Below are 15,486 nucleotides of genomic sequence, written 5' to 3'. Positions count from 1 at the left end.
GATCCTTAAATCACTTGAATGGGAACAACTAACATTCAGAGTGCGGGTTCCAAAGTCCATGTTTATATCTTATGATATTTGATACAACTTGAAAGCCTACCTCCTCCTTTCTCCTCGTCTTCTGTCAGCAGCTTGCCAATGGAATTATACCACTTGAATTGTGGCTCAGGGATACCATAAACACTACAATTAATCAAGGCACTGTTCCCTTCCTTGACTATGATATGGTCAGTTCTGGCAATGATTACAGGCACAGAGCCCAAGACAATGTCAGTGCCATTTAAAGTGCTATTAGTCACACTCTTAGCAGCCGCTAGAGTGGATACTAGGATTAAAAAGGGCACAGTAGGTAGAAAGCACACAGGCAGATGGTTCTTCAGTCGATCCATCTTCTTTGCTTGCTCTATAAGGCAACAGAGACGGTTTGCCAATGGAATCTTCTATTGGACAACACGCTGTTCAGAGCAGGCCATGGGATAAACCTGTCCTGGATCCATAGAGTTGGTTCTTGATTAAGAACCTGTTTAAAAAAGAAAACAAACCCACACACATAAATATTAGCATTAATACTTTAAAAATATTATTTATAAAATGCTAGAAACCCAACTAAAATACAAACCTAATTTTTAAACACAGATTCAGAAGCTGTTCCAAATATTAAATTACATTTTTCACAGAAATCATAACAATATAATTTTGTTATTTTTGCTACTGAAATGTATAGCTCTTAGTGGGAACAAATATACACTTTGTATGTTAAATTTATATTGCATTACTTCCGAGAGTTCCAAAACCAATTCAGGCTTCTTTCATTAGGCATTATGAGGTCTCTTTCCACCCCATCACCTATCGCTATTGCAGATGACCCGACTGTTCCCCTGGGGCCTTTCTTAACTTCTTCTCTTCCAGTGCACATGACTTCCAGTTTATTCCAGTGGTCACAGCTTGGATGCTGCCAGGATTTGGAAGGGCTCCACCAGAATCAGTCTGGCATTCTCCTAACTCACCATTATGGCCTTCAGGATATGCCTTCCCCCTTTCATGCAATGCCCATGCTCCTTTGAGCTTCATACATCCAGCTCTCTCTGCTCCACGTAACTGTTATCTACCAATTCCTGATTACTCACTGGATTCCCTGGTTTCAATCTTCATCTGTCTCCCAGAGGTAGGGGAACATCAGTATGAATGGGGTGACATTATGGTGGCTACACTTCTTAAGTTCAAAGATCTAACCTTCACCTATGTCTCTATCCTCCATTTCATCCACTAATCACATAAGCACACCCTGGATCTTTCATCTCTCCAAATTCTAAATTCTGAAATTCCAAGTAATTCTGAAGTTCTACACAACCATCTCTAACTGCACCCTACCATTCTTCAGATCTCACTGGACTTTCTAGCCCTTCTATTTTCCCTCTGTCTCTATCTCCACCCCCTCCCCACTCGACCTGCCTGCTCTACTTTGTCTCAGTCTAGATCCAATCCTGTAGACCACAATCCCCAATATCCTCACCTCTTGTCCTTCTGCCACAACTACCCTGCCAGGATACAACTGTGATCAAGCCAGTCACTTGGCATCCTGGCTCCTACACCCAGGAGGCTGGAGACCACTGGAGAGAATCATACAACCATGCCATTATTGCCAAACTAAAGGAACCATCTCCAACCCCAGCCAGGCCCTTGGTGACATTTGGCAATCTGTGTATCAGTGCTCAGGTAGTTCAGTATCCTTTGCACACAATGCCTACAGACACTTTCAGCTTTTGAATCAAATGCTTTAGTCCAGCTGTATTCTTAAAAGACAGCTTTCTCCTACTAGGGTGTGCAGCCAGGAATTCCTACTTTCCCACCTTTTGGAAAGAATCCTCGGCATCCTATCCTAAGTCCCTTCCCCATGCCCGCCATTTACTCCTCAAATGACTACATTCTGTATTTTGCCTGAAACAAACAGCTCTTGCTCAAGTCACCAGTCACTCCTAGTTGCCAAGTTTTCAGTCTTTCTCTTGCCAGATCTCTGTGGCAGTTGCCACTATTAATTGTTCTTTCTCATGGGTTCCACATTCTGCTCCTCCCAACTGCTCTCATTATTTTTTACTGATTTTTCTTCTTCCTAGTCCTCAAAAGTTAGTCAACCCCTAGAATTTCATCATTGGCCCTCCTTTCTTTTTACCCTCAGCTCTTGCTAAAGTTCCATTCCCATGCCTTTATTACCACCTACAACCTAATAACTCTCAAATCCATGCCCTCAGTTCTGACTCCTTCCCGAATTTCTGACTGGTATTACCAACTGTCCACTGACCAGCATTACCAGGATGTTTTGCAGGTAGCTCAAAGCTAACATTCCCAAACCAAACTCATCTGCTAACTATGCTACATCTCCCACATCCCTTGTTTCAGTTCAGGACACCACCATTAACTCAGATGTGCATGGATATAATCTTCAATTTGACTACTGCCCTCCTTCCCTCAGAACATAAATACAGGTTGCTGATTCCACCTCTTAACTTTGCTCTTATTGTTCCATCCCTTGTCTCCTCTGAGTGAGCCTCAGTTCAGCCTCCCTATCTTCTCCTTAACAGAAATGGTTGTGGTAGTCTTCTATATAATCTGCCTGCCTTCAGTCTTCCCCAGTTCGCAATCCAATCCTATAACCATTTTGCAACACAAAATCTATGGTGCCGTTACTTTACTTAGCAACATTCTGTGTTTCTGTCCTGTCTCCATGATAGAATCCTCACTCTTTTTATTACCTTATTATATTATTAATAATTACTGAACACCAACTATTAGGCAGACATTATTTAGGTCCTAGAGATAGAAGAGTACACAAGACAGATCTTTCCTGTGATGCGGATATTAGATTCTCGTGGGGAGAAGCAGACAATAAATAAATACCATGTAAGTAAGAATTTCAGCTAATGATGCATGCTTTGGAAAACACACTATGATGTAGTCAAGTGCTGAGTTAGGCAACCAAGGAGAACTTCACTGAGGAGGTAGGAACTTCACCAAGGCGATGGCCCCAGAGCTGGAGCCTCTTTAGGAATCAGCTGCACCTAGATCTGAGAGAAGAACATTACAGAAAGAACAACAAAAGCAAATGGAACACTATAAGATGGGTCAGAGGAGTAGACAGGTCCAGATCACCTAGCACTTTGTAGGACCGAGTAAGGAATTTAGATTTTACCTAACATTCACTGTCAAAGGAGTGACAGGATATTATTTTTAAAAATCAGCTTTGGGGTACCTGGGTTGCTCAGATGGTTAAGCGTCCAACTTCGTTCAGGTCGTGATCTCATGGTTCATGAGTTTGAACCCTGCATTGGGCTCTGTGCTGACAGCTAGCTCAGAGTCTGGAGCCTGCTTCGGATTCCGTGTCTCCCTGTCTCTCTGCCCCTCCCCTGCTCGCCCTCTCTCTCTCTCAAAAAAAAAAAAAAAAAAAAATCAGCTTTATTGTGGTATAGTTTACAAACAATAAAATGCGCCTATTTTAGTATACATTTTAGTGAGTATTGACAAATTTGTACACCCAGGTGACTCCCACAATAAACAAAATATAGAATGTTTCCATCATCACCAAAAGTTCCCTTGTGCCCTTTCCCAATGGTAGTTTTTACACGGATCCATTCCAGTATTTTTTTTTTTTTTTTTTGAGTGTATATGTATGGCATGAGGTAAGGACCGAGGTTCATTTTTTCCCCGTATGGACATCCAGTTGTTTCAGCTCTTTTTCTAAAAAAGACTATCATGTCTTCAGTGGATTACCTTGCCTTCTTGTCAAAATCAGTGAATCTACTTGTAAACTCTTTATTCTGTTCCACTGTTTATGTCTACCCTTGTGCCAATACCATACTAAACTTTCTGTCTGCCTCATTTATCTTTACATCTGCACTGCCTGAAGTTATCCCTGACAATAAGTTACTGAATACATGAATCTCTCTCTAAAGGCAGAAATAATTATTCTAATTCTGTAGACAATAAAACTGAAGAGGTAAATAAATTAGGGGTGATAAATCAGCTTCAGGCCATATATTTCTTCAGTGGGAAAGACAAAAGAGTTTTCTTAGTGCTGGAGACTTCCATACTCCCCTGTGGACTTGAGTGCCTTCCTGCCCCAGGAAGGCCAACACATTTTTCCACCAGCAAGAATTGTGGTCTAAGGGAGATAGCATGGGTTGCACCAGCATGACACATACCCTGTTATGACTTTGTAAATGTTTTCTTGGCTAAACTTGTGGTTTCCTTTTAACAGGGAAGTTGTAAAGCTGATCTGTTCAGTACAGAATGGTTGTTAAGAGCATGGCCTCAGGTTGTAGGTAGACTGGCTCAAGATCTGGGATCTAAACACTCTAACTGGCTACGTGTTTCTGGCCAAGACCTCACCAAGTACAGGACAATTATAAAGATTCATGATCAAATGCACATAAAGCACTTAACCTAATGTTCAGCTTGATAAACAATAATTATTAGGATACTGTATATAATAGCATCCTTTGCTGAAATTGTGCTTCTCAAGTTGACTTTTGTTATAGCATTTAAAGGGCATACCTTGTTCTTGGATTTGTTTAATATATTATCGGGTGCCCTCCCACCACCAGAAGCAATTACAAATGATTTTTAGCAATGGGTCCTTTGGCAGGGACTTGAGTCTGAAAATACATGAGCTGTCCCTCTGGGCAGACACTGCACTGAGCATCTTGAGGACAGTGTCTGGAGTCACTCCTCTCTGACCCCCTGATGTCTACGCCAGAGCAAATGCCTGATTAAATAGCTTAGGGGAGAATGAGAGACAAGACAAAGTATGAAGTAGCTTCTAATAAGTGTGTGTAGTAAATATACTGTAACATTTTTTCCCCCCCACAAATAGGAGGAAGGCAACAAGTGGAGGATCACACTAAGGTTTAAAATGCAGAACCCGAGGGGTGCCTGGGTGGCTCAGTGGGTTAAGCCTCCTCCGACTTCAACTGGGGTCATGATCTCACAGTTTGTGAGTTCGAGCCCCATGTCAGGCCTTGTGCTGACAGCTCAGAGCCTGGAGCCTGCTTTGGGTTCTGTGTCTCCCTCTCCCACTTGCTCTCTCTCTCTCTCTCAAAAAAAAAAAAAAAAAAAAGATAAAAAAAAATTTAAATACAGAACTTGAGAACTGTTTTCAAACAAAGGCTGGCTGCTGTGGTTTTCTACTTTCACACACATTGTGCCAGCAAGAATGAACAGGATGGAACAGTCTCCTCTTCTATATTTTAATAATGTCTGTGGGCACTTTGGGCTAGAAACACAGTAACTGTTCCAGAGCTTAACTAGTTCCCTCAGAGACCCTGGCAGGCATGGAGTGGGGGTAGGGGTGGGGGGCAGAGGTCTTGCCTTTATTGCAGGGATTTCAGTTAAACTCATTCCTCCCTCCCCCATCTCACTCCCATCCTTTCCCACTTTGAAAAGTTACCAAGGCACAGAAAGTACAATGTGTAATTTGTAGGTTGTTTGTGTCAGTGCATTTTTGCTCTAAAACTCTCTGTGAACATTTATTTTTGAAAACAGAGTGTTTAACTCATCAACCTTAATGATTTAAAAGGTTTTAGTAGGAATTCACCAGATCTCATACCATGCCCTTTCAGGTCATTTTTTTTTTAAGTATTTTTTAGGTATTTACTTGAGTATTTATAGCAGGGCACACTGCTAGGGGTCTGGGACAGGGGGTAGGGTGTGAGAGTGCTACAAAGCTCAATAAACCATAGGCCATGTCCACTTATAATCTACGAGGGAGAGAGATCCAGCTGATTTCAGTATGTTCTCCAGGTGCAGTGAGTTTAGGGGTGGGGAGGCAGAGGAGGTAGAAGGCTGATCTGGGTGAGGAGGCTTGGAGGAGATGTTTGTTGATAGCCTGCCCAGCATGCATTCCAATCCCACCTTCCCCCTTCCTACAAGCCTCCATGGCTCTCACAGCCTTCCCAGTTCTAATCTTCCACTGCACCTGCAGTTTGTACCAAACTTTTAACACTCCTCCTTGGCATATGATCTTGCATTTTTTAGTTCTGTGTTGAGGAAACTTCTTTTCAATTGCAAGGAGAGCTCTTTCATGGCAGAAACTCTGGCATATAGCTCTGTAAAGTATCCTTAATACTGGGCACCCACAGTAATGTGCACACACGTGCTGCATGAAGCCACACTTTCTTGAAATTCAATGGCAACTGTTTCAGAGTAAACTCACAATGTGTTACCAGAAGAACATAAAGACATCATGTCACTTTGGGCACTGGAGAAATATTCTACAAATGTACTCTGTGTAGCTTGTTGGATTTTACAGACAGCATGGCGAAAAGTTCAGTTAATAACACTATAACATTGTGAAAGACATTTTAGCCACCAAAGAATAAACCACGAGTACTATAATCCAGCAGCTTAAAATGCAGTCAGTCCTTCAAAATACAAGAACAAAGGCCACAGAGTCCAAAACCAGGGTTTAACAAAAGCTACAATGGACAAATTGTTAAGCTTCATGTGTTTGCTCATGGCCTTTGGGAAAACTTTCATAGAATACTTATGTTCTATAAATAAAACAAAAGAGAAAATATTTAGCAAACATCTAATGTCCTTTTTTAATTCAACCTCTTCCCTACTTCCCGATTGTACTTCATCTTAAAAACGTGTAATAAAATGCTCTGTTGGATCTTATTTTTGTTTCTTCACCTATAATAAAACATGACTATTGACCATGTATTTCTGGAGTTGGGAGGAAAAGGGCCCCTTGTTTAAGGGTGTTTTGGACTAAATGAATATACATTATTGTTTTTTCTTGGCACTGTTCACGCTGGCATTTCCTCATCAACTACGATGAGTAATTTTATAGTTACATAACTGGATTTTGTAACAACATCTACTGAGAGTTATCACTTTTTTCATTTGTACACAAATGAGGCCATAGGCACGAAGGCTGCCTTTTAGTTTAAAGCACACTCTTGACAGGTTTCTACTCATGAAGCAAGAAGAAATCCCAACTTCATGTGAAGTGAAGAGGGACACTAATATACTCATTACATCATAAACAATAACTTTTTAAAACTGGTAGCCAACTGAGGCCATTTTGGTTATGGCCCAATTTTGGACTCCCCTAACTTTTTTTAAAGATCAACATATACTGAGTTTTTAGGTAGTTAAGGTAGTGTCTGAGTATGGACTATGAGAATCCAAAGTCAAAAAGTCCAAACCATTTGTAGAAAAAGAATGTTCCTGTAGCAATTACTACTGTCCAGGATCAAATCATTTAAGTGCTAAATCCACTAAGTTTTATCTCAATGTCCATCCAGTCATATTGCAAAAAGATTCATCCTGTCTTTGTTTCTTCCTTATGAATGGTCTAAAATCTATTTGTGTAGAGATCCTTGATGCCTGTAATAACACAAAGATAATTCCCGACTCAGGTGGCAAATGTGATCATTACATGAAAGTATGTAAGAACACTGTCTTTGGGTTACTTTTAGAAGCACCCAGACAGGTCAGTTAAATCCAAATCAATACACATTAATGGAGAAATTTTTCTGTGCCAGGCACACTGCTAGGGATGTGAAATACAAAGTTAAGACACAGTCCTTACCCCCTGTCATCCGCAAATCTAGTGGGGGAAAAGAGAAATTGGCAACAGTTAAAGACAATGTGATAATTGCCCCATCGGAGAGAGGTCAAAGATCTGTTGGGGTACAAGAGAGGAGACCCAAGTGGTCTGGAAGGGCCAGGAAGAATAATCTATAAGAAGTGGCCCTTTAGTTTAATCAAAGAAGAATTCACTAAGTAGGCCAAGGAGAGAAGCTGACCCAAAAAGGAGGAAGAGCATATTCAAGGAAATGCTGAACGGAGAGAACCTGGCACAACTGGGGAAATACAAGGAATTAGGTACCTCTTGGTGGTATGCAGCAGGGGGAAGGTCGGCTGGTCCAAATAATGAAGGGAACGGTATGTAATACCACGGATGGGGTGCACTCACAGGTTTTGGAAGGGGGAAGTGACATGGCCAGTTCTGTATTTAGAAAGATCACTTTGCTCAGAGTGTGGCTGATGATGGAGAGGTGGCTAGGGGCCTACTATAATATCCAGGAAGGACAGAAAGAATAGGGCCATGGACTAAAAGCAGTGGGGAAGGAAAGACGTGGGCAGATCCAAAGGAAGTACAGGAATTAGAAAGTACGGGACTGAATGACTGCCTGACTACACAGCAGGTGAAAGTAACCCCCAGCCCTGTGGAGTAACAGTGCCTATGGTCACACCAACAGCTCTCTGAAGAAAGGAGTGTTTCGTTTGCTAAGAACCAGTGCCTGGCACTGCGTGTGGAATCCACATGAACACACGAGTTAGGAATTTCAACCAACAACTCCCTGGGGCTGCAATGCCCGGTCGCTTTTACACTTGGATGAAGGCCTGTCTGCTGGCCGTGTGGCTGAGCGGAGCCTGTGGTGGCCCTTGCCTGTTCCACTAACCTCTCCTCCTGCCTTCTCTCTCTCCTGGCCTTGCAAGTCCTGGCTGATGGAAGGTCTGTGAAGGCAAGCGACAGCAGTGATACTTAAATTTACGAACTGTCACAAACTGAGAGCTACACGGCTGCATATCATGGGAAGAAGTAAGGCTGTCTCATGAAAGCGGCCGGCCCCTGGAAGGAAAAAGAGACAAGAGGCTTCATGGCATTCTTGGCACACCCTTTGTCTATTAACTGCGTGGCATTAGGATAATTTACAGCTACTTACTGGGTAGAACAAGATACATACCCTGACTTGCCGGACTGCTGTGAATAGCCACCAGATGAGCTCTTTAAGCTCACTGGAACAATTCAGAAGGAGCTAGAACAAAAAGGTCTCAATCCTGTCTTATCAACTGCACTAATGATAAGGCCTCTACAGGATTTTATGCTTTGTTATTTTTTCTATACACCAAAGGCACATACTTTTCAAAAACTGATCTGTTTTAAATCACAGTTTTCCAAACCTGAAAATGAACTCTATGCCGAGAGATGCCATCTTTGTAACACTTTATTTTTGGTGGTGCGCAACGTTAAGAAACCACTCTTGGATCTTCATCACAATTTTCCTATGTGTATGTTTTTCTGATTAAAAGCAAGGCTGATATAAAATAAAGTTCTCGGAAATATAATGTTTAAAAAAAGAGGACGAGGGAAAGAACTACAGTAAAGGTTTTCCTACACAGATACGATTAGGCAAGATAGAAACGGGTCTATCATACATATTTGTTCACATCACTAGAATATTAGAGCTGGAAAAACTTAGATGTCTTTTTATAAAGGTTTTCCTTTATACAAGATGAGGGAGGCCCAGAAAGGATGAGCGACTGCCCAGGGTCACACGATTGAGTGGCTCAGAACCAGGATAAAAAGCTCATGCCCAGAACGGGCCTGAATGACCTCACAGTCTCTTGGTTCCAAAAAGGCACTGCTTGACTTGTCCCAGTGGTCGAGACCTGCATTGAGCGCTATTCTAATCACAGTATATCTTTTGGAAGAGTTTACTGATGCTTCAGTGAATATTTAGTTTCTTCAAATTCTCATTCTAAGTGAATAGGCTAAAACAGTTTTGGGCCCAATGAATGCAAATCCTTAGTTGATCAGAGAGATATTTCCTCCAAAATCTGATGGTCCAGGGAATAAACCCAACCTGGGAGATGAATACAAATAGGACAGATGCACTGGTGGCTGGTGCCTTTGTGCTACCAGCCCAATACCAAAAACACGTTACAACGCCGATGAAAGGTTTAAGACACTGTCTTGGCATTGTTTTTTTCAACCTCTGACACACTCATTATCAGATTTTATACACATATAAAGCCCAAAGCTGGTTTAGAAGCACCTGTTTCTGTCTTTTTCTTCCTGTCCCTGTCACTACTTTTTCCAGTATCTTCTCCCTTTAAAAAAATGTATCCTTTCAAAATATTTTCCCTACTCACTTGGAGTGTGTATATACAGAGATTTCCTATTTTCTTTCTAGTACAATTAATTTATGTCACTGCTAATCTATAGCACTATTTCTGCCAACTTTCAATTCTTGTTTTCATTTCGTCTCAAGCCCATTTCCTCAGAAGTTCCTGATATATTAGTATATTAAGCTAGAGAGAAGCCAGGCAGGGGCTGATGGGCATCTGGTAGCCCGGACACATCGATGAGTGCGAACGCTTTCTCTGGCCTGGAAAACTGACCAGGGGATCCATGGTACCAGGGAGATACTTTATCAAGGTGCTGACCCCTCGCCGCCTGCTTGCAGATCCAGGCTGGCCAGCACTCCACCTGAACAGAGGCAGCAGACACATGTCCCCATGCAGCCTGCACAGCACGCTGTTGCATCAATCAGGAGGCAATCTTCTTACCGGGCTTTCCTAAATAGGATATACACTTAGAGGCAATTGCAAACAATTACATTTTCTTGTGGATTCTGGTATACTTTGCAAACTCTTAAGGCCTTGATGGTGAAAGCACCTTTCTCAGTTTCCCCACTTGATGGTACAGAGACAGCTTCCCACCTGGCCAAATGTAATGCACTTGTGGGCAGTTTTCCATAGACATGATATTTACAAAGCGTGGCTGATGATGCTGTGCTTGGACAGCCAATGATAAAGCTATTTCACTTACTATGAGTGTGAAGGATAGCATTAATAGGACCCAACTAAGACACAGAGTGATGTCTAATAGGAATACATCCAGTGTCCAAGTGATAGCCTCTTCCCATTGGTCTCCTGGTAGCCAGAGAACTGAGATCATAACTTTGCCCATACTGAGCAAAGGGGTTCCTAGGATTAGAAATTAGAAATCCAAATTAGAAATGCAAATTAGGTTCCTAGGATAAGAAACGGGATGGGCCCTGCGGTTAAGGTTGAGAACGGAAACTTTGGGGTGAGGTGTGAAGCACGCACCAGTTAAGCACTTTAGGATTGATTAAAACCCACAAACTCCTTTCCTCAGTTTTGCCATTAGATGACCTCTGGGAGTCAGCTGATCCCTCTGAGCTTCTGACCTGCCTCTTAGGTCCCTTCCTGTCTACCATTCTATGACCATGACAACCGCGAGTGGGACTGGGGCTGGCCAAGAGATGGAATGATGAGCGGTGGAGAGAAGAGGGAAAGAGCAAGGAGTGTTTGTGTTCGATGAAGATCCCACCGCAGAGAATTCAATCAGGGCAAAGAATTGTGATTGCCATGCCATTTGTGACTTGGTGACGGCTCAGATACCAGCTTGTGTGTCATATATCACACGGTAACTTGTTCTCCGTCGGGAATGTGACTTCTTGAGTGTTTCTCACATCCTAAGCAATATAATGAAAAAGAAACAGACTCAAGCTCCCAGGGCCTTTGAGTCTTCCAACCACACCCTTCCCACACTGCTGAGAATCAGCTCAGACTCCTGTAGGGCTATACCACTTGGGGGGGGGGGGCTGGTTGAGGTAGACCAGAGTCCCCATCTAGGGCCTTGAAATCTTCATTTCACTTGATAATTCACTATAGAAAAGTCTTCTATGTGCTCTTGCAATTTGGGGGTATAATCTTTATCATGAAAATTCCACCACAACAAAATGTGATTGTGCTCAAATATATATTGACTGCCCTAGAAACCAGGCATTCATTACTCCCCCCACCACCCTGCCACTGCCACTTTTTAAATGACTACTAACAATCTGTGCATGGGGAAGCTTCAAAAAAAATTAGAGTGAAACATGAACACTTTTTAAGTTATTACCATGTACATTTCCAAGGGTTCTTCATTCAAGTAATAGCCAGAGAAGGCCTTCCCAGAGCCTCTACAATATTGGACTCCTAGCAGCCTTGCAATCTTCATTTCTGACCTCTCCACCCCTCTCTCACTCCCTGCCAGCCACACGGGGCCCTGCTAATCCTGGAACGTGCCAGGTATACGGAACCCTTGCCCTTACTGTTCCTTCTGTCTGAAACAAGTCCCTAGGATGCCTGCAACGTGCACTCCATACATTTTCTTTCTCAAGTGCCACCTCATCAGCAAGGCCCTCCCTGGTCATCTTACAAAAATTAGTGTGCTCTGCCCCTACCCCCATCACTCCTTGTCACCTTTACCCTACCTTTTTCTTCAAACCATTAACTACCCTGTATGTATGCACGTGTCTGCTCCTACTAAGATGTGAGCTCCTGGTTGGACAGGCTTCTGTGTTTGACATTGTTCACTGTCGCACCCCTGTGTCTGAAAACATGCTTTGCTCATAGCAAGGGCTTGGAGATCTGCTGAGTTAATTTATACTAGTTATGTGCCCTCTCATTTAGACATATTACTAACTTACTGGGCATCTACATTTGCCCTGCATTTCCTGCAAATTCCACCCATTTCTTCTTTTTTTTTTTTTAAGTTTATTTTACTTTGACAGAGACAGAGAGAGAGCACGAGCAGGGGAGGGTCAGAGAGAGAGAGAGAGACAGAGAGAGAGAGAGAGAGAGAGAGAGAATCCCAAGCAGGCTCCATGCCATCAGCACAGAACCCACCGTGGGACTCAAACTCATGAACCATGAGATCATGACCTGAGTCACTATCAAGAGTCAGACGTGGGGCGCCTGGGTGGCTCAGTTGGTTAAGCATCCGACTTCAGCTCAGGTCATGATCTCACAGGCTGTGAGTTCTAGCCCCGCATTGGGCTCTGGGCTGACAGCTCAGAGCCTAGGGCCTGCTTCAGATTCTGTGTCCCTCTCTTGCTCTGCCCTTCCCTCGCTCATGCTCTCTCTCAAGAATAAATAAACATTAAAAAAAAAAAAAAAAAACAAAACTTAAGAGTCAGATGCTTAAACCAACTGAGCCAGCCAGGCACCCCTCTACCCATTCTTAGAAATTGTGGGTAACTAGGTCTATTCCTCACCATGAAACTGACTTTAAAATATAAACCAATATTTCTCTAAAGGTCGGTCAGTCTTCAGAAACACATCCTTCCTTACACAGAGCCCTGAGAGGCTGAGCTGCTCCAAACACAGCCTATGAGCAGAGGCTGAGGGAATCTGGTCTGTCAGAGGACTTGGAGTCACTGTCTGACATGAGTAATGTATCTGGAGACTGTTTTTTTTTTTTTAATTTTTTAATGTTTATTTTTGAGAAAGAAAGAGAGAGAGAGAGTGAGCGTGGGCAGAAGAGGGACAGAGACAGAGGGAGACACAGAATCTGAAGCAGGCTCCAGGCTCAGCTGACAGCTCAGAGCCCCATGTGGGGCTCGAACCCATGAACCCTGAGATCATGACCTGAGCTGAAGTCATGGCTTAACTGACTGAGCCACCCTGGTGCCCCTCTGGGGACTATTTTCTATGCCTGAAATACACACTTTTTATTATGGAGATGAAAAGCAAACACCAACTTAATTTATACCTCAAAATGTCGAAACCATCCCTCACTTCTTATCTCTCCATTTGTTTGATTAAGTCCATTCAAATTCACAGTGTAGGAACTGGATTACCCGGGGTTTCTTCTTTCAGCAGAGTAAAATTTCATCTATTTGAAAAAATATGCTCAATAACTGAAGAAGGTGGTTAAAAAAGCTTTTCCTCCTTCCTCCTTTACCAGCTTATTAACACAAAGTGGAATTGCATAATGAATTATTTCTGTGAATCACGTATGCCAAGTGTGTTTCATAGACACTAAGAACTGGATCTTAGTGAAAAACAGATCGGGAGAGATCCTGTAATTCAAACTCAATTTGATTTGTTATTAAGAGCGCGGCAAACAAAAAAAACAGAAGAAAGTTGAAAATACGGATTCATTGACTGCCACACGGGACTTCTGAAGAAAGCTTTGCCATTCTCTCAGCTTTGACGGAAAGAGGCCCTGAGCACACTTGCCAGATGTCCTTAATGATTTCTCACCTCTGCAGTCAGATTCATCTAAGTGATAAAAAATTAGGGGCCGGTAATATCAATAAGCTGAACTCAAAGTATTTATGAGGCCACTATTATCAGTTTAGTACCAATTGCTGTGGGGATTTAAAAAAATTTAAAGGCCAGTTCTTTACCCTAATGGTGCTCAGAATCTTGGTGATTCTTGCATACAAAGCAATATATAATTAAGCACTAAACTGGGTAAATACCACAGAAATTCAGAGGAGGGGCAGCTGGAAAGGTCACAGAATGTTCCCTGGGGTTGGTCAAATCCTGCAGGATGAAAAAAGGAGACAGGACAGTTTTCTCAGCAGGAGTAATGGCTTAGTTTAGACAAACAGCAATGGAAATAAACATGGCATGCCAATTAAAAACAAAAATCAATGCTATAGTATGTTTTCACAAGGCTCATGCAATGGATCTGATGTGCATCCCCATCTCGAGAACTCGGATATTAGGGTGCTCCTCCAGAAATTATATTAAAAAGGGGCCTTTAGGTCTGATTAGGAAAAATGATAATGAGGGCTCTGGGACAGTTGATCCATTACTTACAAGGTAAATCTAAACACAAGTGAAAGAGGAGACAGCCAGAGCATGGAGACAGGGATGAGCTGCCCTGGGAGGGCAGGAAGGAAGCAAAAATACACTATAGGTCCAGGGTTCAGTTGCACAAGGAGTAATGTTCTGCCCTCAGTAAAGTATTGGTAATACGCAAATGTTTTCTGGCAATTAACTTCAAGGTCCTCAAAAGTGTTTTAAGATGGAGAAAACTAGGTTATCTTTGGGAGGTCTAACAAAAGCAAGTAATCTAGGGTTGTTCAAACCTTGAAGGAAAAAAAAAAAGACTTCCCTCTGACCTGGGACTGATATTGGGCATGGCAAAAAGGTGGGTGGGGAGAGGGCAAGAACAGAAGTACAGGCATGATTAGTATCAGCAGTACAGCCCAGTACCTGGCTTTGGTAGGGAGGCAGAAATCGACTAAGTGAAGTTAACAATAGCAGCTGAGAAGCAAGAAAGCTCCATCGTTACCAGATGTTTGATCCCTCCCATGGCCATCCTGGGGTGTGAAGACCCAGAAGGAAGTCCTGGGTGAAACTGAGAGCCAAACACTAATGCAGTCTTTAGGCAAATACATCCCCACACTGAGGACCAGGGAAAGTGGGTTTTGCATCTTTAAGAAAACATAGTCCCTAAACATCTACTTACTTCTTTACGGGGGAGCTTGGCCACTGAGAAGAAAGGAATTAACTGGTCAACTTCAGATGGTTCCCACTCTCACAAATATTATAGAGCTCTTGCTAGTTCCAAAAGGGTACAGAAAGGTGTAGACCCCGGAACAGAACATCCCATCTTCTCTAGGAGAGGGGCTGCTTTAATGAGCTGATGAGAATGATGTGAATTATCCCCAGTCTGGGCCCTCCAGTCCTGAACCAGAAGGGACCCATCAATGGGTAATTCTGGAGCACTTTATTCCATCCCATTTATTTCCTTAAGGAGCACCCAGCTTTCCCTTCCACTCTTCCTGGTGCCATCAGCCAACTCAAATCCTCAATGGAAGGGAAAGATCTTGAATTAAATTTAAACACCTGCTCAGCAAACTTCCTCTTTTGCATGGATTACAGAGT

At 42.6% G+C, this 15,486-nt stretch overlaps 1 protein-coding gene across 4 annotated transcripts in view; it reads right to left on the bottom strand.

The window, feature by feature from the left end:
- The window catches only part of MFAP3L (microfibril associated protein 3 like), a 68,691-nt gene that overhangs the window by 45,377 nt on the left and 7,828 nt on the right, over positions 1-15,486 (bottom strand). For all 4 annotated transcript variants that reach the window (XM_030312757.1, XM_030312756.1, XM_030312759.1 and 1 more), the window contains exon 2: positions 101-520. In XM_030312757.1, the coding sequence (XP_030168617.1) occupies positions 101-389 (289 nt within the window). In that variant the 5' untranslated portion in view covers positions 390-520. The remainder of the gene's footprint in view (positions 1-100; positions 521-15,486) is intronic.

Source organism: Lynx canadensis, chromosome B1 (assembly GCF_007474595.2).
Source record: "Lynx canadensis isolate LIC74 chromosome B1, mLynCan4.pri.v2, whole genome shotgun sequence".
Classification (NCBI taxonomy): domain Eukaryota; kingdom Metazoa; phylum Chordata; class Mammalia; order Carnivora; family Felidae; genus Lynx; species Lynx canadensis.
This window is presented reverse-complemented; position numbering and strand designations above follow the sequence as displayed.